We start from the raw sequence: 24,166 nt of genomic DNA, 5'->3' as shown, positions 1-24,166 counted from the left end.
AATATATAATTGGCTGTATTGTTTTCTGAGGTTGCATTTGACTTGTATGTGGTTGCTGTTGCTGCATATATTGCATCTGCGGTTGCATTTGCATATGTTGTGTTGGTATATACCATTGATGTTGTGGTGTATAAGCTGCTGTAGGCTGTGAGTAATTAAGCATATTAATCACCTGCATATTCGTACCATTTGCTGACGGGACGCCACTGTTTCCATAAATTCGATGATCGTTACTCATTTGTCACATATTTGTAGTAAGTAAATCGATTGAAGAACTGGTATTCATTTGCACACTTTTTAACACTGCTTAATTGCCCAATAATTAACAGCGATACTATAAGATAATTACTTATGTTTTTGTTTTTATTATACTTTTATTTATTGAACGAGCATCGACCTCACTCTCCGGGCGCTCGAAGTCGAATGACTGGTTCTAGTAGAAGAAGAACATTATATAGCTGAAAATATCGTAGACAATGGTACCGAAAATCAACTACATCATTATTTAGAGCTGTTATTAATAGATAAACTCATAATAGCGAATATGGTAGCCTACATGATATATTATGCAACGATCGACAACGGTTATGGAACTAGAGGAAGAAGAAAACAGTTATTGGTTTAGCCTCCCAATCAGCAGTTTTAAAGACGATTACTCCATTACTAGATTTCTGGGCTATTCTATTTTTTTTTAGTTTTTTGAAATATTTGTTGGTTTGGAAAGTGAGTTTCTTGGATACAAAGAAATAAATGTAATTTCACATAGGTACTATTTTTTTGCTTTATTATGCACCCTTTTTTAAAACAGATTTGTAGATTTGTACATTCCATTTTATTCAACTTTTTCTAAAAATACAATGTGCATGCATATACCTACAACTTTTTCTAAAAATACAATATATTTATTGATAATTAAAATTAACACTTCTTGACCTTAGTGCATGCAGTTATTTACTGAATGAAACAAAATAGTTTATCTAAAGTGATAACTCACATGCGATCTTTATTGGTACGTTCAGTCAGTTCTGGTTCTTTTTAGTTATGTGACAAATGTTTATCTCATATAGGTACATATATTGCCTTGTGTTATAGTTTTTCACGACCTTGTTAATTGTGTAAGTGTAAATAAAGCATTAATAGTTTTACCTAGAAGATTCATCGGTTTGACAATTTCAGATTAATAAAGATAACTTATCATGTAAAATGATAACTCCCTATCACAGTTTTGTATCAAATATATATAGAAAGACAAACATACAAAATAGTAAAGTGTAAAACAAGTTTTAAAGTGCGACAAAATGACACAGGTACTATCAAAAGACCTTAGTGATTTACTAGAAAGTGCTTTAAATGAAAAAATCGAAAGTTTTGACCTCCAGATAGAAGGCAATGACAATGGAGAGGGCCATTTAGGAGAAGTTCTTTTTATCACATTAACCAACAAAAGCACCAACAAAATTGATCATGTAGTGGTCAAACAGGTACTTGAAAGTTCTGTGGAGAATACCATAGATTTCATGTCATCAACTTTTTTAAACGAAATTCATTTCTATGGGAAGTTTCTTCCAGCTTTACAAGAATTCCAGAGAAGCTATCCTGGAGCTGAAATTTTTAACCATGTTCCCAAGTGTCTGGGTACATGTTTAGAAAGAGGAAAAGAAAAGTTAATATTGGAAAACCTAAAGTTTAGGAATTTTACTTTGCATCCTAAAAAGGAATACGTAGGGTACAAAATGTACGAAGCTATATTTAAAACATACGGAAAGTACCATGGTGCTTGCTTAGCCTTTAAACATAACCAACCAGAAAAATTTCTAGAATTATCAAATGGTTTTCAGAACAACTTTAAGAAAATGGTGAAGACTGGTATGTATTCTTACTTTTTTTTATTTTATAACTACATAATATGTAGCTGTCGTGTAGCATAACCTGTAGCTGGCGTGAATAAGTGGATAAGTACAAAAAAGTAAACTTTCCAGTATGGGCAAATTAGTGTTTAAACATGTCTCCAAAATCAGGTTTTTCCTTAAATGCTGTTGTTACACGGTTAAAACAATAAAAATACGGTAACTTAAAATAATATTAAACGTTTATTAAGATATAAATTATTTTAAGGGTAGTTTCATGACTTACCCACTTATGTACGCACACTTGATACAAAATACAATGAGATGTCTTGTTATTCACGAGCATGGTTAGAGGTTTTGCAACGAAAAAATAAAGCAATTAAACAATTTAAATGTTTATTAAAAGCTACAAACATATGAAGAATCCTACTCTACGCCTGCGTCTGGATCAATTTCTGTTAGGTCTGGATCTACAGATGTCAAATCGTTTGTAACCAAGTTTACGTAAAAATTGTGAAACACATCATCTATCAGCGGCAAGAGTTTAAGGAGGTCATCCTTTTTTTCCTTACTGATTGGTACAACTCCTTCATTGACATATGGCAGGACTGCAGGAATAGATTGTTTTTCTCTTCTTCGTATATTTACTATTTGAAATCCTTCATCGCTGTTTAGCGAGTGTTTATATTTCAGAGTTCCGAGTTGTTGTGTATATTGTAACCACTGCGTTGGTTGCCAAAGGAATCTATCGCCAACCTCATTAGTTTTTTTAAGCATGAAAGGTCCTTTACCTTTACCTAGACTACTGAAATCAAAAAAATGTTCTCTCTTCATAACCACTACGTCAAATGGGTCTTTTCTTTTGCTGGATCTCACGAGTTGATACCAATCATTTGGGTGATTGATTTTAACAGCTGTTTTTTTCTTTGCTCTTTCAATTACGGCATGATCAGAATCACACTCCATATGTGTATGACCCCTAACTAAGAATTTATGGTTAATTTCCTCCAAATTCGGACACTGCTTCATGACGTAAGTAAACATAAAAGCTACGTGACTATTTTTATTTTGTCCTCCGCATGTGTCCGAGTGAAAAGTAACTTTTTCAATATCGGACGGCAAACTACAAATGTGTCGGTAAATGCAAGAAGCAAATTGATTTCCTCCTCTACCGGATACAGATTTATCCCACATATAACATTTCGCTTCATCAGTAGCTAAATCATATACTGTGAGGTTGAATGTCCACAACTGTCTGGAGTAAAATGCTTTATTGGTTGTTAGATAAGGAGTGGGCAAACATTGTTGAAGATCAAAAGCATAAGTTTTATTTAAGTTATTAGTTTTTGACACAGATTTGTCACTTTTTTTTGGCATGTATGCCTGTTCCACAAGTATGTGACGAGCATCCCTCTCCTTAGTCACTAGAACTTTGGCATCGTCATCTGCTACATTTAATTTCACTTGCAACAAATCACACTTGTAACAAGTGTCTTGTTTGGGTTTCTTAAAAGCCAAGTTCAAGTCATGAAAAGTTTTACTATTACTGCTTGTTTCTGTATTAGCTTGCTTTAAAACAAGGTCTAATATCACTTAACCACGACCTGACATGATTCAGCATTCAGTACTTTATTTCTATTTATTTAGCAATACCAAAGTTAGGCTAAGAACGTTGTTGTTCACTGCTTACTTTTCCACCGTAATGCAAACTATAACAATGGAACTCTAGTTACCTACTTATTCACGGACAAATTCAGTGTGGTATTTTTAATGTAACTAGAGTTATCCAGTAATGCATTTCAATCTAAGATATAACCAGTAATGCACATGTGTATAAACTGTTGCATACTTTTAACTAAAGTTACGTACTTATTCACATGGTAGCCCATATATTTATAAAGCTGTTGGTACAACTTACCCAGTTTTACACAAAACTTGACTTATCGACTTATTCACGCCAGACACAGAATATACAGGGTGTTTCATTGGGAAAGTAACATACGTTAACTGTAGAAAGAGGACACTTAGGCCATCTCAAAAATACCATACTTAATGGATCTTACTCCATTAATAACAAAGATACTGGGTGTTTTATCTATTTTTCCATTTTTTTAATTGGTTCATAACTTTTTAACCACACTGTATATTTATTTTATATTTGGCACGACAATATCACTTAAGGTGTACAATAAATTAATTTATTTACAATTGTAAAAAATCCAGATCCGGATTAAAAAATATTGAAAAAATATTTCGACCCCAAAACAACACCCTCTACATTAAATTTATTTAAAATGGATTTTTCAGTTGAAAAGAGGATGAAAAACTAAATTCAGTGGTATAATTTGAATTTTCGGCAAAATGATTTTTCTGGTGAAATTTTGAATTTGAATTCGGAAATTAAGTGAATTGCGAGAGCTCTAAGTAAAAAAAAAATTGAAATATAGCTTACAACTTGTCAACGTCACTGTATATTGATTTTATATTTAACACGCGAATATTCTTTTAGGTGTCCAATCAATTAATTTATTTAAAATTATAAGAAATCCAGGTCCGGTTTAAAAAATATTGCGTAAATATTCCGACCCAAAACAACACCTTGTATATTAATTTTCTTTAAAATGGATTTCGCATTTGAAAAGAGGATGAAAAACAAAATTAGTGGTATACTTTAAATTTTCGACAAAATGATTTTTCTGGTAAAATTTTGAATTTGAATTCTGAAATTATGTGAATTGCAAAGCTCAAAGTAAAATAAATTAAAATATGACTTAATTTTAATCAATACCATTATTTAATCTAAATTGGTAAAATGTTAATATTTTAGTGTTTTTTTATTATGTGTGAAAAATAGTTTTTTGCGAATATTATTCATCTTTAAATAATGAATAAATAATAAAGGGTCAATAAAGAATACATCACTTTAATTAACAAAATAGCTAAAAATTATAACAAAACAGCGAAAATTTGCAGCATAATCACTATTCAAAACTAAAGTACTTATTCAAAATTATCGGTAAATTTTTGTAGTTAGGTACCTAGCGTCATGTGTACTGTGTACTATGTGTTTTAAGTAAGTGTCGTGTTACATTGCAAACTCGACGTCATTATCTTTGCAAAGAGACGCTAATTGTATCCGAACGTCTGTGGTCCCTCCGGTGAGTACCGATCCCACAAGGACATAAACTATTTTCATTTATTAATTTATAATAAACGAAAAATTTCTGACCCTGGTGAGATTCGAACTCACGACCATTCGGACCTTTCGATCCAAAGGTAGGCGCTCTTACCACTGAGCCACAGAGGGGGTCATCAAACATTATTGCTATGTGTGCAAATGTTAATATTTTAGCAATTTAGATTATATAATGGTATTAATTTAAATTAAGTCATATTTTAATTTATTTTACTTTGAGCTTTGCAATTCACATAATTTCAGAATTCAAATTCAAATTTTTACCAGAAAAATCATTTTGCCAAAAATTCAAAGTATACCACTAATTTTGTTTTTCATCCTCTTTTCAAATGCAAAATCCATTCTAAAAAAAATTAATATACAAGGTGTTTTTTGGCTTGGAACATTTATACATTATTTTTTAAACCTTACCTTTATTTTTTATAATTATAATTAAATTAATTCACTTAACACCTAAAAAAATACTCGCGTATTAAATATAAAATCAATATACAGTGTGGTTGACAAGTTATAAGCTGTATTTCAATTTTTTTCTACTTAGAGCTCTCGCAATTCACTTAATTTCAGAATGCAAATTCCAAATTCCACCAGAAAAATCATTTTGCCGAAAATTAAAAGTATACCACTGAATTTAGTTTCTTATCCTCTTTTCAACTAAAAAATCCATTTTAAAAAAATATAATATACAATGTCTTATTTTGGCATCAGAAAATTTTTCCAATATTTTTTAAGCCGGACCTGGATTTTTTATAATTGTAGATAAATTAATTTATTGTACACCTTAAATGATATTTGCCTGCCAAATATAAAATAAATATACAGTGTGGTTAGAAAGTCATGAACCAATTAAGAAAATGGCAAAATAGATAAAACACCCAGTATCTTTGTTATTAATGGAGTAAGACCCATTAAGTATGGTATTTTTGAGACCGTCTAAGTATCCTCTTTCTACAGTTAACGTATGTTACTTTACCAATGAAACACCCTGTATTATTTAATTGTTATTTTTTAAGATTGCTTCTTATTTATATCTAAATATAGCTGTGAATTCTTCTACTTTCTAGTGAACATTCTTTCCTGAACCTGGATTTACCTATATTTTATTTTTTTTTTACGTGAACGCCGTATTTTCCTGTTGGGCCATGGTTGTTTTTTTAAAAAGTACTCCACCTTTCTTCAATATTTTTATTTTTTGATAGGATCTTTATCGTTTTAGTGTGTCTCTTTAAAGGTTCCTTGAGACCTTTTTTTTTCTTCTTTTGGCGATTTTGTTATTAGTTGTGCAGTGTATTATTTTCACTTTTTTTTTTCGACTTTCAGAAAGGTTCTCGCAGATATAGATGAGAATCTCATTAGCAAAGGACGCCTAGATCACCTGCTTTTCACCCTGTTGACTACTTCATATAGGGTTTATTGAAAGAAATGATTTATCGAGAAAATATAAATACACGATAAGGACTAATTGGCACAATTACTGATTGTCGTAAAATTATTAGAAAAGATCACTGAATTGTCAGGAGATCAATTAGGTATTTTTTGCTCCGACAAAGATGTTGTATAGAAATAGGCCGATTTCATTTCTAAACTTTGCTATTAATATTATCAATTTACCCTTTTTTCGCTACAGCTTGTTTGTTTTATCTGTCTCTTCAGTTCTTTTATGTAGGGGAGTGCATATAGATTTTCACTTCGGAAAAAATCAAACAAGATAGAACTTTTTGTAATTTCATTAAAAAATGTTTAATAAACAACATATCAAAAAGTTCTACTCGAGAAGTGGGTGCTTCATTTTTTATTAAACAAATGAACTGCGAAATTAGATGTTTTTTTTTAAATAACTCCGAAAATATAAATTGTAGAAAAAAACTGACTTGACCGTTGAAAAATTTAGAAAATTTTACAAAAAACCTTGTATAAAGATTTTTTGAAATTAAATTTGTAGCTTCTATAATTTTTTATTTATAACTCTAAAGTCACCCTTCTCACAAACATTGGCGCACTGTACACTAGCGTACGGTGAAGTGCACGGTTGAGTTATTTTAATGTTATTCTTTAACTAATGGATCAAATGAATTTTTATAAATTAATCATGAAAGAAGAATAATTTAGCTATGATATGGTGGTAATAAAAAGAAATAAAATTTATGGGCATAAGTACGGTGTGGGCGGAAAATGAGACTTGCATGAATTTGGTTTAAAAATGATTTAAAAATATGTAACTAATACAATTTTTCTTATAAAACTCTCAATTTTGCACGGTTTACTTTTCAGACATCTTACTAAACGATGTTTCTCTCAAAAAAATCTCAAAAATTTAATTCAAATGATACGACGTCTCAAGAAAAGTAATTTTTGAAAACTTCGTAGTTTTACAGAATTACCACCAGTTTAAGAAGGTATTACTTAAGTTTGAACCGATTTATTATAGTTTTATAGATGCTTTTTTAAAGTTTGGGATGTAGTGTTAAAAATGCTCTAAATTATTTTACTTTAGATATAAAATAAACTATTTCTTTTTGAGAAAATTAAGAAAGATAACAAAAATGTAATATAAAAACCGAAAATTAACAGTTAAAAAATGTTTATACAAAGTGATCAAAACTTTGTTCTATAAAACTTACCTACTCTTAATAATAAACTTCAACAATAATAAATGTACAACAATAGTACATTGTTTACCGGGTAGGAAAAGCTTAACATTCCTGGACGACTGTGAAGATTGCTAAGTCGAGGCGCAAGCCGAGACTTAGCAACACAGAGTCCAGGAATGTGGCTTTTCCTACGAGGTAAACATACTATTTTTCCGCAAATCGTTTAAAATTCGACAGATATTGATTGATTTAAAAAAAACGCGATAATTTTATTCCCAAATAAATGGTGCTTTGAAATTCCTAATAAAATTACTTGGGTTACTATGGAAACGTATTGAGGTTGAATTGTCAAACTTGACGCTTATAAATTTAATTGCTGGTGTTCTCGAAAGTAAAATGATAAGTGATGATGAAATTTCCATTCCTGGGACTCCTCCAGAGCTGGTTGAGGCAGTGAATACTGCTTCATTAGAATTATTGCCAAAGAAATCAAGAGAAAAGTACGAAAATGCATACAGACGTTTTATGGATTATCGCATGAGTAAAAATACGAGTTTTTTCTCAGAAAATGTTGTAATGGCATACTTCCTAGACCTTTGTTTAAAGATGAAATCTTCAACATTATGGGCCAATTATTCAATGCTGAAGTCAACCCTTGCACTTAAACACAATGTAGATATATCTACATACTCAAAACTTCGTTCTTTATTGAAACGGCAAGCTCAAGGTTATAGGGCAAAGAAATCTAAGATTTTAACGAAGGAAGAAATTGAAAAATTTATCCAGGAAGCTCCAGATAAAGAAAATTTAATGATTAAGGTAATTTACAAGGTTTTAATAGCAATGTGTTTTCTATCATTTATGTAGAACACTAACAACTGTACGGAAATATCATTTCCTTACAGTAAGGAAATGACATTTCCTTATAGTAAGGAAGTCCTGACTTTTTCTTCAAGAAATTTTGACAGGAATGTCAAAATTTCCTGGCGATTTGCGGAAAAAAATTTTTTTTTAGCTCTTATACAGTATGTCTGCCTAACTTGAAACCTATTGATAACTTTTTTATTATCAGTTTTCCGAAAAAAGTTATTCTTTATAAAATAGATACCCTGCGTCGTATATAATCTAAGGTGCAACCATCAAATGTTAAATTTTATTAATTTTATACGAGGTATGTCAAAAAATATGAATTTCACTCAAGAGTAAAGTACCTTTATATTTCACAATATCTAAAATTGTTGTTAAGAAAAGTTGTTTGGAATTAAAAAGTATGTTTCAGTGTTCAATTACATCCTTCTAATGAAAATATTGTGAATAATAAAGGCACTTAACTCTTAAGAAAAATTCATATTTTTACATACCTCGTATAAAATTGCAAAAGTTTGATATCTGTTAGTTGTATCTATTATGAAGAATAACTTTTTTTCGTAAAATTGATAATAAACTAGTTATCATAATTGTAATAAAATGATGATGGGTATGCGTAATTTGAGAAAAAATTGAACAAAATTTTTTTCGATTAGAATGATGTAATTGTCTATTAAAACATAGCTTTTGATTTCAAACAACTCTTCATAATAGCATTTTTTGATATTCTGGAATATGAAGGTAGGTACTTTACTCTTTAGCGAAATTTATATTTTTGACATAACTCGTATAAAATTGATAAAATTTGATATATGACGGTTGAATTTTAAATTTTTGAGTATCCAGAGCATTTTATGAAGAATAACTTTTTTTTTCGTAAAATTGATAATAAAAAAAGTTTTGCATGTGGTTCCTAACTACGCAGACATACTGTATAAGAGCTTCTGTATAAGAATTTTTAAATTCTAATGCCATATTCGGATTCAGCATAATCAAAAACAAAATAGAAACATATTTGATCAAAGTAAAATGATGAATTCAACGATGTTTTTAAAATTATTTATACAAAACAATTGTTATTGTTTAAACAATTATTAAACAATTAGCGGCCAAATCTGCGAGTAGAACTTTTTACTTTAACATGTATATAAACTAACAAAAAAAGTTTTAGAAAATAATAAGCTTGTTTGAATTTTTCCGAAACAATGCATGTTTTCGTTCTAATTGCACTCCCCTAATGTTGCTGTTTACAATTCTTGCCTATTCTTAAATTTTCATTTCTAACAAGAGCTCTAAAATTACCTATTTGTATCCAGAGTGACAATTTGTCAGTTTTAATTTCCCGACCCGGAGAGGAGAGAAATTATTTCAAATTGTCATGAGGGCGATACACCCCTTACCCGTATGCACGCCTATGGTGAATATAAAATTCTTAATAGTATGTCAAAAAATGACGTCTTAAAACGTCTTAAAACCCACCAAATTCCATTTGCATATCTCAACCGGTTTTAAAGCAATAAATAAATCGTCAGTTTTTAAGAAAAAATTTAACATCCCGTATCTCGGCAACGAAGCATTTGAGAACATACGATTATCAACCAAACTGTCATTATTTTTTCATGCAGAATTACCCCTTAAAGTTTGTCGCACTTATTCAGAAACACCCTGCACTGATGAAGGACATGGCTAGTTGTTAAAGCATCTAACTTTTTTATTATTCAACATAAGTGAATGGATCAAAAAACAGAATTTTAAGAAAATATGAGGCTATAGTTGGGTTTTAATTTCAGTTTATATTTCAATTATATTATATAGAGTATTTTCTAGAATATTCCACAGGGTGTTAAAAAAACAGAGTTTGATTCGTACACCCGGTATATAATGAAAATTTACCTTTTTAGCAACAACATTATTACAGCGAATTATTTATATTGTTAAAGAATAAGGCTTTAATATATTAAAAAAATCACTTAAATCAGACAACAGGTTTAGGAAATTCGAGACATCACAAATGACCAAATTTTTCAGTGGGCAGATTTCTCTGCACGCAAGTTTATTACAATACACTCCTTGTTTTCGTTTAATAGCGACATTTTTTTTATGAGGTGAATGAGGTGGATACCGCCAGAAAAACGGAAAAGAGGAAGGCCACCGACCTCCTGGAAACAAGAAATTACAAAAGCCATGTCAGAAAGAAATCTTCAAGAAAATGACTGGCTAGGTCGACAGGCTTGGCGATTGGGTACCGGAAGGCGTAGAACGCTATAGAACCGGTTATACAGTATGTCCCTGTAAGTTGTATCCATATGGAAAACTTTTTTATTATTAATTTTACGAAAAAAAGTTATTCTTTATAAAAAGCTCTGCATGTTCCAAAACCTAAGATTTAACCATCAAATATCAAATTTTTTGAACATTATACGAGGTATGTCAAAAAGTTTGAATTTCACTCAAGAGTAAAGTAGCTTTATTTTTCACAATATTGAAAATTGCTATAATGAAAAGTTGTTTGGAATTAAAAACTATATTTTAGTATGCAATTACATCCTTCTAATTGAAATTTTTTTTTAAATTAAGGATAACTAACATTATTTTCAGTTATTTTAATTCAGATAACTCTTTTATTATTAATTTTACGAAAAAAAGTGATAATTTATAAAAAATTCTGCATTATCTAAAATCTAAAATACAACCATATTTTGTCAAATTTTATCAATTTTATACGAGGTATGTCAAAAAATATGAATTTCGCTCAAGAGTAAAATACGTTTATTTTTCACAATATCGAAAATTGTTGTTATGAACAGTTATTTAGAATTAAAAACTATATTTCGGTATGTAATTACATCCTTCTAATTGAAATATTCTGAACTATAAAGGTACTTTACTTTTGATCTAAATTTATCTTTTTTGACATACCTCGTATAAAATTGATAAAATTTGATATAAGATGGTTGTATTTTAAGTTTTAGACCATCTAGAACTTTTTATTAAGAATCACTTTTTCTCGTAAAATTAATGATAAGAGAGTTATCAGAATTGAAATAACTAAAAAAATAATGATAGTTATCCATAATTTCTCAAAAAAAAAAGTTCAATTAGGAGGATATAGTTGCATATTAGAATATAGTTTTTAATTCCAAACAACTTTTCATAATAGCAATTTCCAATATTACGAAAAATAAAGCTACTTTACTCTTGAGTGAAATTCAAACTTTTTGACATACCTCGTATAATATTCAAAAAATTTGATATTTGATGGTTAAATCTTAGGTTTTGGACCATGCAGAGCCTTTGATAAAGAATAACTTTTTTTCGTAAAATTAATAATAAAAAAGTTTTCCATATGGATACAACTTACAGGGACATATTGTATAATATATTATTTTTTAAATAATTTTATTTATCCTTTTATTTTATTGTAGGTTTGTTAGAGAGGGGTATACTTGGAATGAGTGCAATGGTACAATCCACATTAAAAGAGACCCAACCAGAATTATATGAAAAGTTTACACCATTTGCTGAGAAATCTGTAGAAAAGTTCTTGAATTGTTTAGATTATAGAAGCCCATATTCCGTAATTACTCATGGTGATTGTTGGAGTAACAATATGATGTTTAAAATAAACGTGAGTATGCTATTTTGTAAAAATAGGATATATTTCCCTGTATTCCTTTACTTAGCCTTTCTCTTTAGCTCTTTCTGTTTTGCCAGTCCCCTTCCTGTAGATTTATTCTCTACATTGCTTCGTCCACTCCAACTTTGACGGTTATTCCGGGTCTGCCTCTCTTCCTTCTTCCTTTCGGGCTCCATTCTGTTATTCTGTTTATCCAACGATTTTGGTCTGCTCTTCTGATATATCCGTACCAAAACAATCTCTTCTGTTCGATATAGTCTATTATATCTTCATTAGTTCATTTCCATTATATTATTAATCTCTGTTATTTGTTCTATCTCTTCTTGTTACTCTTCTGCTTCTCCTTGGGAATGCCATCTCTGTTGTTCTTATGTTATTTTTGTTTTCTTTATTTATTGTCCAATTTTCATATTTCTTCTTTTTCTTTTTATGCTGATTAGTGTTGCCCAAAATCGGTCTTGGTCTTGCAGTCTTGGTCTTGTTCTTGCGTTTCAGCAAGACCAAGACCAAGACCAAGACCGCCTTATTTTAACAAGACCAAGACCAAGACTGACCGTGCAAGACTTGAGCAAGAACAAGACTAAGTCTGCGAGACTCTTGCGTCTTGCAGTTTGAGTGTCGTTTTATGGAATAATACAGGGGTAACAAAAATACAGGTCATAAATTTAATCACATATTCTGGGACCAAAAATAGTTCGATTGAACCTAACTTACCTTAGTACAAATTTGCACATAAAAAAAGTTACAGCCCTTTGAAGTTACAACATGAAAATGGATTTTTTCCAATATATCGAAAACTCGAGATTTTTTATTGAAAATGAACATGTGGCATTCTTATGGCAGTAGTATCTTAAAAAGAAATTATACTGAAATTTAGACATCCCATAAAAATTTTATGGGGGTTTGGTTCCTTTAAACCCCCCCAAACTTTTGGGTACGTTTCAATTTGATTATAATTGTAGTACCATTAGTTAAACACAATACTTTAAAAACTTCTTTGCCTCTCGGTACTTTTTCGAAAAGTCAGTATTTGTCGAGATATTTTGCATATTATTTGTCAAATCCACCACATATTTGTATGTATATGGCCACATAATATATATGCTATGTTCATCTGTGATATGGCTAAGTACGATTATGGAGACTTGATAATAATAGGAAAATTTATTTATGATTTACATTTTTAGGTATATTTTGAATCATATTAAAAAAGAATTCACATCTCGATAAAATGTGCCTTATCGAAAAAATACAAAGAAACAAAAAAAAGTTTTTAAAATATTTTGTTTAACTAATGGACAATGGTACTACAATAATAATTTAATTGGAACGCACACAACCATTTGGGAGGTTTAAAGGAACAAAACCCCCATAAAATCTCTACGTAAACATATTAGAAAAGAAGCCGCAACTCGATAAAAACTGCCTTGTCGAAAAAATACTAAGAACCAAAAAAGTTTTAAAAATATTAAATTTAACTAATAGTATCACAATAATAATTTAATTGGAACGTACACAAAATTTTGGGTGGGTTTAAGGGAATAAAACCCCCATATGATTTTTATGGGGTGCACAAATTTCAATATAATTTTTTTTAACATAAAAATGCCATATGTCTATTTTCATTAAAAAATCTCTAATAGTTTTCGATATATTGGAAAAAATCGATTTTCATTTTGTAAATTCAAAGGGCTGTAACTTTTTTATGTGCATATTTGTACTAAGATAAGTTAGGTTCATTCGAACTATTTTTGGTCCTAGAATAGGTGATTTAATTTATGACCCCTGTATTTTTGTTGCACCCTGTATATTAGTTCGGGTATATGCTTAGAGATTATGAGATACAAAAAAATATGTAACAAAAATTTGGAAAATTGGATTTATCCGCATTATGAACAATACGATGAACATACATGCCGAATTAAAAATGTGAACACTTATTTATTGGATACGTACTCAGAGGTCATAATAAATTATTATACAATGTAAAAATAAAATATTTCATTCTTTCCTAATATCAGACGACGCCTTCGCTCCGAAATTAATTACAATTGAGCAATTGTCTAGATTTTGAGAGTAGCAACCTTTCATAAAATAATCTTTTTGTGTTGTGTGACGCGACACGCCGACAGTATAATAATATCACATTGAAACTTTTAAAGAAGTATGTCGCCTATAAGGTGATAAAAATACGATACGAATACCATATCCACTGTTACGGACAACCACTCAATTGTTTTTCCTTATCCATATCGTAAAGACTAAATGTCCTACTTATAAACTGTTTGCAGGGTGTGCAATTAGATATTAGATCAATCGGCCAAACAAAATTTTTTGCTGAAAAAGCACTAGATAAGATAATGCTACCCTGTATAGTCCATTCGCGCACAGTAAAATGTTACAAATCCTTCAAATTTCAAAACTGGGATATTTATTATTATATTATATAAAAAGAGATATTGGCCGATGTGTGATTTTGCCATTGTTTTTTTTATTGTTAATGAAGAACTTATGAGAGGATGGGCGATCGGGCTGCATTAAAAACTAAAAAACAATGTTTTTTAAAATGAAATAAACAAATTACATATCGACAACTGATAAATAAAGTTTAAACTTCAGTTTAGGCACTTCAAGATTTCGAAAATAATATTTTTACTTGTGTTTTTGAGCCTTGAAAATCGGCATTTTTAGATTTTTTTCAGTTTTAAATTCTTTATAACTCGGAAACGAATAACTTTAGACAAAATCTACAAAAGACCTTTTTTGTTCTATATGATTCAAAGAACGATAAAATAAGTCTGCTAGGGCTAAAACAATTGATTTTTATAATTTTTTAAAATTCTTTTAAATAAATATAGAAACAACTCAGAAATTACGGCATTTCGGTATAGGAAATATTACATGAAAATTAATTAGTAGTTATTATGGTTCAAAATGCAAAAATATACAGGGTGTTCTATTCGAAATACGAAAGTTCATTATATTTTCAAAAAAAAAAACGCAAGATCTGGCAACAATCTGTAATTACCACTATAATATCGGCCGCATTAGAAGACCTTTACCCACCAAATTCTATAAAAATCGTTCAAGTCGTTTCCGAGATATTTGAGGCGTTCCATACATAAATCTCACTCTGTATAAATGTTATTTAATTAAACTGCGTGTATTACTTTGTATTAATTTTTGTTAAAATATGTCAATCTTAAAATTTTCAACTAATAGCAAACAAAAATTATCAACTAATAATAGTGTCAAAGCTATTGCGTACTGTGCTGTAATTTAATTTGTATTTTTTTATTTTTTATTTGAATAAATAGCAAATTGTAGAACTGTTTTATTCCATTTCATTTCCTATACCTAATGTGAGAGTCCATCAATTCCTTTCTAGACAGATAATGTTCTTTAAAATACAGTCAAGTTTATGCCATTTGTTTGTTTTTTTTTGTGTTTTCACCATGTTTTAGCATATGTCAGGTTATTAAATGCAAACGTTTATTAACCCGCCATTACACGCGCTATGAGGAAATCCCTCAGGAATGCCTTTAGCATGGTTTATGAGAGGGTATGAAAAAGTTATAGAATATTTCAGGCGGCCACTGTGCTGTGTGATAGTTGAAAGAAGAGACATCCCTCGTCAAGTGAGGGAATTCCTCACTGCGCGTGCAATCACAGTGAAATCACGTTTCTGTTATCTCAAAGAAACTTTTAGGTTTGTATTTAATATTTAGGTAGGTTTAATTAAAATATTATTGTTTGGATTAGGTTAGGAACAGTGGCACACCGAGGGGGGGGTTTGGGGGTTAAAATTCCACCCAGAGCATATAGAAATATATATAAAAGAAAGTAGGAAAATGTAACTTGTCTTTCACAAATAATACAAAAAACTTTAGGTGCCCAAGCAAACCCCCTCCCCCCCCAGAGGATAATTCTAGGTGCGCCACTGGTTAAGAACCCATTTTTAAATTTACCTATTCTAATTGGGAAATAAGCCACAATTTAACTTGAAAAATTGATTTTATTGACGTCTCGAATTCCACCTCGGACGTCGTTATCAAAATACAAAATATTAATAGTTAATTACATAAATGCCACAAAGAAATAGCTTCAGAACAGTTTTTAATTTTAATTTGTATTTTTAGAAAAATGAATTCGCGTAAAGAACGTTAATTTCTTCAGTGGCTTGCTGAAATTGAAAATTAAGAAAACTTGCTTTTGATCTATATTATTTTTACTTTTGTTTTGTTTAATTAATAAAAAAATTGGTTTACGAGACTTTCTATAATATGTGAGTACAACCCATGTTACATTTATACATGTTGACATTCATTCTTCCTCGAAATAAGTCGAATTTATGTAGGTGAGGGCGACGCTCATACGCGTGCAACCACGTCACAATAGAAGACGCGTGTAACGGCGGGTTAAGAAACAGACTGACTCTCGTGGGACATGGTAGATAGCCCAGTTAGTTAGAGTATAGGCAGGGATAGTTTAGATCGTGAGTTCAAACCCACCTAATGTGAGTTGTTTATTAATAAATAGCAATATGCTAGTGGGTAACTGCGAGATTTGCAAGACTCTTGCTGCAAGACCAAGACCAAGACCAAGACTGGGAGTGCAATACCAAGACCAAGACCAAGACCAGGTGTACTGGTGCAAGACCAAGACCAAGACTGTCCAGTCTCGTCTTGGTCTTGCATTTGGGCAACACTAATGCTGATGTTCTTATCCCACCGTACTGGGTTAAATTTTCGTATGCAATCTCTTGTTTGCCCTAGTCTATTTTTTATATCTTCTTCCGTTGTTCCTTTGTTTGATATTATGAAACCTAAATTCTTGTAGTTGTCTGTTTCTCTGATGTGTTTACCTTCCTCTATTTCCAGCTGTTTTATTTCTGTATTCTCTGTCGTCTGGTATTCAGTTTTGTTTAGGTTTATTTCAATCAGATTGATCGTTTATTCCTGTTCCAGTTTTCTCATCACAAAACTGAGGTTATCTTCGTCTTGGGCGATCACTATTTGGTCATTAGTAAAACTTATGCTATATAGATACTCGTTCCTTACTGGTATACCCATTCCTTCGCACTTTCTTTTCCATGGTTTCAGGGTTTTTTCCAGGAATATTTTGAAGGGAATAAAATAAACTGTAGTAGTCCCTTTGTGGTCTTAAATGGACTGCATATTCTATTGCCCTTTTTGATAGCTACTTTGTTATTCTTGTAGTGTGCTTTTACTGCTTTATTAATATTCGTGAAACTTCGAGGTCTTCCATTACTTCCCATTTATACCGTGATTTGATTTGTAATTTGGCTACTATTGCTATGTGTTTGTTTTCTATACACCTGAGTCTCATATTATCCAGTATCCTTCTTTGAGACTAAAACGTCCAGGAAAGGTAGTGTGTTATTATTAGAGAGTGGAATATATGCAACTCAACATTACCAAAATATGCGCATATATATGTATTACTTTTACTACAAATATGCAGGTATTTTTTTCTAAATTTGTCTAAATATGCAAATGCATATTAAAAATACTCAAAAATAAAAGAATATATTAAGTCGTAAGATCTTCAGAAAAGTTGCCTTCAAAAATACGTACAACTTTCCTCAAACAATCGAAGCCCTCATTTTTTTTCTAAAACATTTTTTAATTTATTTCTAATTGTAATCCCTGTATTTCCGGGAATTTTTTGACAATGAGCAGAAAAAGTGTTAACAAGATTAACCGAATCACTTAATTGTAAATTCCTTTGTTCTAATGAATATTAGATCTGGTAAAATACTAAAACTAACTTTTATGAACATAAGTTCTTTAGCAATTTGTACGTTACTTAAAGAACAAAGTACGTTACTTAAGCTGAAGAACAAAAGCGGAATTGTCTAAAATTTGATGGATTTTTGTATTTTGATGCTCCTCTCTATGTCCGTCTTTATAGAAGTAAAAGCGAATTTGTCGAATAAAAACACTCTTTCCAGAAAAATTTCTTTTGTGGGACATGATGCTTTTGTTTGTCAGTTCCTCATTTAAAAAATGAAATCTAAAAATGGATGTAATTTACGATTTTGGAACAGGCCTTACAAAATACTTTGTCTCCACTCAGCTTTAACTCGGGAAAACACTTTATCCAAGCACTTTTTTGAATGGTAGACATATTTAAATTTAATATATACCAATCATTTCAGAAACACTAAATACGATACAACGTTTACTTTAAACAAATGTTGGCCGAAAACTGACCAAATAATTATTAGACCCTTAAAAGCAGGTAGGTACCTACGACTTGCTACGCTAATAAAATAATATTTTTCTGGGAACACCCATAATTGTTAAATTCAGGTAGTAATGGGAAAGTCCAGATGAGCGATAGATAGATAAATAACGAGCTCGTTCATATCGAAGTTATAAAATTCCAACTAAGAGAGGAAAATTTTAAACTTTTATATAATTTATTTTTAAAATATGCAAAATAAATCGTGTTTAGCTTAAATATGCAATGCTGTGTTTGTTGTCTGAAAATATGCAATATATGCATCTATATGCACTTTGCATATATTCCGCTCTCTAGACATTATATTCCTTGTCCATCGTAAATATTATTGTCTCTTCTTTATCGTTTATGTTATTCAGGAATATGGTCAACAACTCTGGTTCATGTGAACACATAGAAAGCACAAATTAAATAGAAAGCAGATTATCTGCATACCTCCTCCGCATTGTGCATTAAATTCTTTTTAGAAATAATATTTTTTATGCTCATTCAAAATGTTATATTCTGATTAACTGTATAAAAAATTTGAGTAGATGATTAAACAAAATTGACGCGATATATAAACAACAACAACTAGAAAAATTATAAAAACGTAAATTAAGACACATGAAGTAAGTATGTAAGGTTAAAACATTTAAATACGTATTAAGCCCGAATCCTGACGTGATACTTCATGATCATTTATTATAAAATTTTATTCTATAAAAATATTATATAATAATAAATTACTATTTTAGTTATCTATTGATAACATTATATAAAATTTATGAATTCATTTTCATCGATATTTTCTGACGAAGTTGTTACTATGTCTCCAATTTTTATTTGTCGTGGTTTTCCATAAGGTCAATTACGATGAAGTTGATTTTTGCTCACTCATTAAAGGCACATGCTGTTATACAAGAGACTATCTCTACCACATATTTGCCACAAAATTTATTTTTTGGAGCAATTTACCCCATTTGTACTTCGACTTCCTGTTAAATGACCACCAAATCCTATCATTTTTCCGATTTTCAAAACGACTTTCGATAAATTTGAGTAATATAAAATACGTGCTTCCATTATTTGTAAGTTTTAGAAAGCAACTGGCGAATTGCAGAAGCACAGGTGAGGCATCGCGCGTCTTGTTGTGCACAAACGAGTTTTAGCTCTATCTCTCTACTACCTATCTATTTATCTAATTAGCCTTCCTCAGTCCATCTTTGGACATAGGCCTCCCCAAACCTTCTCCATTCTTCTCTGTCTGTCGCTACAGTTATCCACCTAAAGCCCACGTGCTTCTTGACATCACCCGCCCATCTCATTTGTGGCCTTCCTCTGCTTCGTTTATATTTCCACGGTCTCCAATTTATGAGACTTTTGTTCCATCGGTCTTCCTTTTGTCTTAAAGAGTGTCCGGCAAATCTGGATTTCCATTTTGCAACTTCTTGTCTAACATCCCTAACTTTGGTTTTCTCTCTTATCCACTCGTTTCTCTTTCTATCCATTAGTCTTAGGTGCAACGTTTGCCTTTCTATGGCTCTTTGCGTTTTTATGATCTTGCTTATGTTTGCTTTTGTAAACGTCCACGTTTGGGAAGCGTAAGTGAGAACAGGGAGTACGCATTGATTGTATACCTTGAACTTAAGATGTTGTGGATATCTTTTGTTTTTAAGGATATAGCTTAATTTGCCAAATTCCGCCCATGCCACTCTAACTCTTCTTTTGATCGCTGCTGTTTGGTTTTCCTTGTTAAGTTTTATAAGTTGACCCACATATATATAATTGTGAACTTGTTCTATTTCATCTTGTCCGATCCTCATTGTGATGTCCTCATCTGTATTTGTTATGATTTTGATCTTGCTGTAGTTCATATTAAGGCCTATCTTTCCGGCTTTTATGTCCAGTTCTTTCATCATTTCAAACAATTCTTCTTTTTTATCGGTTATCAATACGATGTCATCAGCGTACCTTGGTGATTCAAGCGTTGTCCACAAATTTTTATACCTTTTTCTTCCCATTCTAATCTTTTAAAAATATCTTCCAGAGCCTAATTGAAGTTTGGTGATATTGTGTCACCCCTGTCTCACGCCTCTGTTTATTTGAATTGATTGTGTTCCTTCGTATACTTTAATAATTATGTTGTTGTGGCTTCTTTACATACAGTGATGAGCGTGTTAATAACCGGCAAAATAGCGCAAAAGATGGAAAACGTATTAAGTTGTGAGATAACAAGAAATAAAACTAGTCGAGCTGGTAAATTTAGCGATATTAACATATAAAGTTACAATATATTGATTGTTTCCCGCATTTATACGTATCAGAGGAGTATGTCAACTACAACTGTCACTGTGACAGTGGCAGTTGCTAAACTCGTCCGATACGTCTAAAGGTAGGAAATAATCAATATAATGTAAATTTTTAGGTTAATATCGCTAAATGTCCCAGCTCGACTAGTTTCATTCCTTTTTATCTCACAACTTAATACGTTTTCCATCTTTTGTGCTATTTTGCCGGTTATTAGCATGCTCATCACTGTATATTGGCTATTAGGTCTGTGTATATCTGTGGTCAATTCTGCTGTTAATCACAGAACTTCTCACTGATCAATGTTCGACACTGTTAAAAGCCTTATTGAAATCTATGAACGCTATATATAGGGGAATGTGGTATTCATTTGCTCAGTCTATAAGGATTTTCATACTTAATAAATGGTCACTTGTGCTAAATCCCTTTCTAAAACCAGCTTGTTCTTTCGAGTCGAATTTTGTCGTCAATATATTGACAAACAAAACTCCTAACAAAATTTTTGTTAGGAGTTTATACATTACACTGAGGAGCGTTATGGGACTTTAGTTTTTTTTATATCTGCTTTGTCCACTTTCTTGTGTAGGATAATGGTTACGGATTTCTTCCAGTTGTTTGGGATTCTTTTTTCTTTTAATATTTTGTTAAAAAGGGAATGGGGAGTATTATTTATCACTTTTTCACCATATTTCAGCATCTCTGCAGTTATTCCGTCTTTTCCAGGCGATTTGTTGTTTTTTATTTCTTTCAATGCCTTCTTTATTTCCGATTTGTTTTAGCTATAACTTTGTTTATATACCCTATTCCACGAATATACGACTGTGTTGGATTATTTCGACAACGAATATTTTATTGCGCAAAATATGAAGAACAAAAATAAATTGCAAAAAACATTGCTGTTTATTGGAATAATTATCAGAGCCACTTACTTTCGTACTTCTTATAATCGTTGTCGAAATATTCGTTGTCCCGATAATCCAAAACAGTCGTATGTTGGTGGAATGAACCATATTTCCAATTTCTTAATAAAATTTTAGGAGAGTATTTCTATGATAATAAGGAATGTATCGATTTTTTGGAAATTTAGAAAGTGAAAGTCTCCTTAAACTCACACACTCAGTAACCTGCGAAAAACCCAGTGATATCAGTGATAGCATGATAGCATCACTGGCATACTATAAAATATACTACTAAGTATCTCAGTAACTAACAGCTTTTACTAATGTTTTAGGAATCAGGTACCATAGAAGATATTCAACTAATTGATTTCCAGATGTCGTGGCTAGGCACCCCAGTTATGGATCTAACATATAGTTTTTATGCAAGCACTGGGAAGGAGAACTTAGAAAAACTAGACGACCTCCTAAAAGAATATCACGACAGTCTGAGTGAGACGTTGAAAAGTTATAACTGTGACGTTGAAAAAATTTTCCCATTCCATGCACTTAAGAAGGAGTGGAAGGAGTACAGTGCATTTGGTTCTTTAATGGGCTTGCTCTTGTGGTTACACAAAACTAGGGAACTAAAAGAGGTAGGGTTTAAAGGGCCTAGCCGGGTAAGATGATGAAAAGTGCCCTCAACTCGATTCGAATTCCATATAGGTCACCGTTTAGCATATATAGTGAAACTAACTTTCTGACTTTTTAGCCCCCTAGGTGGTCATGTGACCCAGCTAGAGCCTAACTAGGCTTTTTATGTTTTTATCTTTTATCTCAGCCGTATCGAGAGATACCGAAAAACTTTAAATAAAAAAGTTGTAAGCTTTAAAAGTTGTGTCCGAATTTTTTTTTTTATTTTCGGCGGGACATTTAAATTTAAAAACGATTTTAAAATTTTAAATGAGTATAAAAAAATAACTAAGACATTCGTTTCAACGGAAAAAATATATAACGTGTATTTTTGCACAATGTTTCACCCTGAATTTCGGAATCCCATAAATTATAAAAAATATCTTGCAGTTTTGCAGCTGATAATGGTTTTCAGGACATTTTATTCGCTCTATCTACTTTCAATGTAATTCAATATAATTTTAGGAGCTTAGTTGTCGGCACTAACATCGATGTCAAACGACTGATAGCAGATGCATTATTTTTTTTTTCAAAATATGTATAAGTACCTACCTAACAACATTATTGCATTCCAACAATGATTACCAGTTTTTAAAATTCATTTAGAATAGATATAACACCTATTGTAAGAATCGCTTTGGATGTTCACATCAAAGAGACGTTTACGTTAATTGTTACAGTTAAAGTCTAACTTTATTATTGGATTTCTGGATTCATAAAAGTCGTTTAGATAATCCACAAAAGCATTATCTGACTGTCAGATTAACTTCTGTAACAAAGATTTATACTTTAGGTATAAATACAAATAGGGTCCGACGGGCCCCTGTTGCCCCTTTACGTGACAAAATTTTTTCGACGCAATAATTTCAAAAATTATAATGATTATTTTATATTAAGAGATTCTGACCAATAGAAAGCTACAAAAATCCGAATTAAATCGATAATTTTTGATTATTTCATTCATAGGAGATTCTGACCAATAGAGAGCTACAGAAATCTGAATTAAATCGATAATTTTTGATAATCTCCCGTCGTTAAGTATATTACGTCAGATGCCCTTCGTTGCTACGAAAAAATACATTCAGTGACATTAATGACAATTAATGTTTTAAAAATGATACAAGTGATGACTTTCAATCGTCAAATATTTATAAAAACTGTGTGTTTAATGGTACTTACATAAATAAATTACAATAAAATTTTGGTTTTGAACAGTTTTATTAATGAAATAATCGCAACAAATTGCACTCGACCTCTGAAATTAATATAGAATTTTTGCTCTCGTGACACTGTCACAGTGTCACTCGGGAAAAATTCAATAAATTCAGAGCTCTTGTGCAATTACTACTGATAATCTCCCGTCGTTAAGTATATTACGTCAGATGCCCTTCGTTGCTACGAAAAAATACATTCAGTGACATTAATGACAATTAATGTTTTAAAAATTATAAAAGTGATGACTTTCAATCGTCAAATATTTATAAAAACTGTGTGTTTAATGGTACTTACATAAATAAATTACAATAAAATTTTGGTTTTGAACAGTTTTATTAATGAAATAATCGCAACAAATTGCACTCGACAAATTAATATAGAATTTTTGCTCTCGTGACATTTTGATATAATTTCACTCGCCTTCGGCTCGTGAAATTAAAACTGTCAAAGTGTCACTCGGGAAAAATTCAATAATTTCAGAGCTCTTGTGCAATTACTACTGATAATCTCCCGTCGTTAAGTATATTACGTCAGATGCCCTTCGTTGCTACGAAAAAATACGGGCGGATGTCATTTCGGCCGGAAAAAGGGCAGGTACTAAAAGCCGGTAGGTAAATTCGGCCGGAGGTTTTAAGTTGCTTCTTAATTACTTCTTATTCGTTTTGAACCGAAATTTTGCTAATTTTAAA

The 24,166-nt window shown here is 31.1% G+C and overlaps 1 protein-coding gene across 1 annotated transcript in view; it reads left to right on the top strand.

Annotated features, from left to right (window-relative positions):
- Nucleotides 1-1,109: 1,109 nt before the first annotated feature.
- Nucleotides 1,110-24,166, top strand: part of LOC114328721 (uncharacterized) — a 30,723-nt gene continuing 7,666 nt past the window's right edge. The window contains exons 1-3 of the mRNA XM_028277664.2: nt 1,110-1,866; nt 11,927-12,129; nt 21,926-22,225. Coding sequence (XP_028133465.1) covers nt 1,299-1,866; nt 11,927-12,129; nt 21,926-22,225 — 1,071 coding nt within the window. The 5' untranslated portion in view covers nt 1,110-1,298. The remainder of the gene's footprint in view (nt 1,867-11,926; nt 12,130-21,925; nt 22,226-24,166) is intronic.

Source organism: Diabrotica virgifera, chromosome 5 (assembly GCF_917563875.1).
Source record: "Diabrotica virgifera virgifera chromosome 5, PGI_DIABVI_V3a".
NCBI classification, from domain to species: domain Eukaryota; kingdom Metazoa; phylum Arthropoda; class Insecta; order Coleoptera; family Chrysomelidae; genus Diabrotica; species Diabrotica virgifera.
This window is presented reverse-complemented; position numbering and strand designations above follow the sequence as displayed.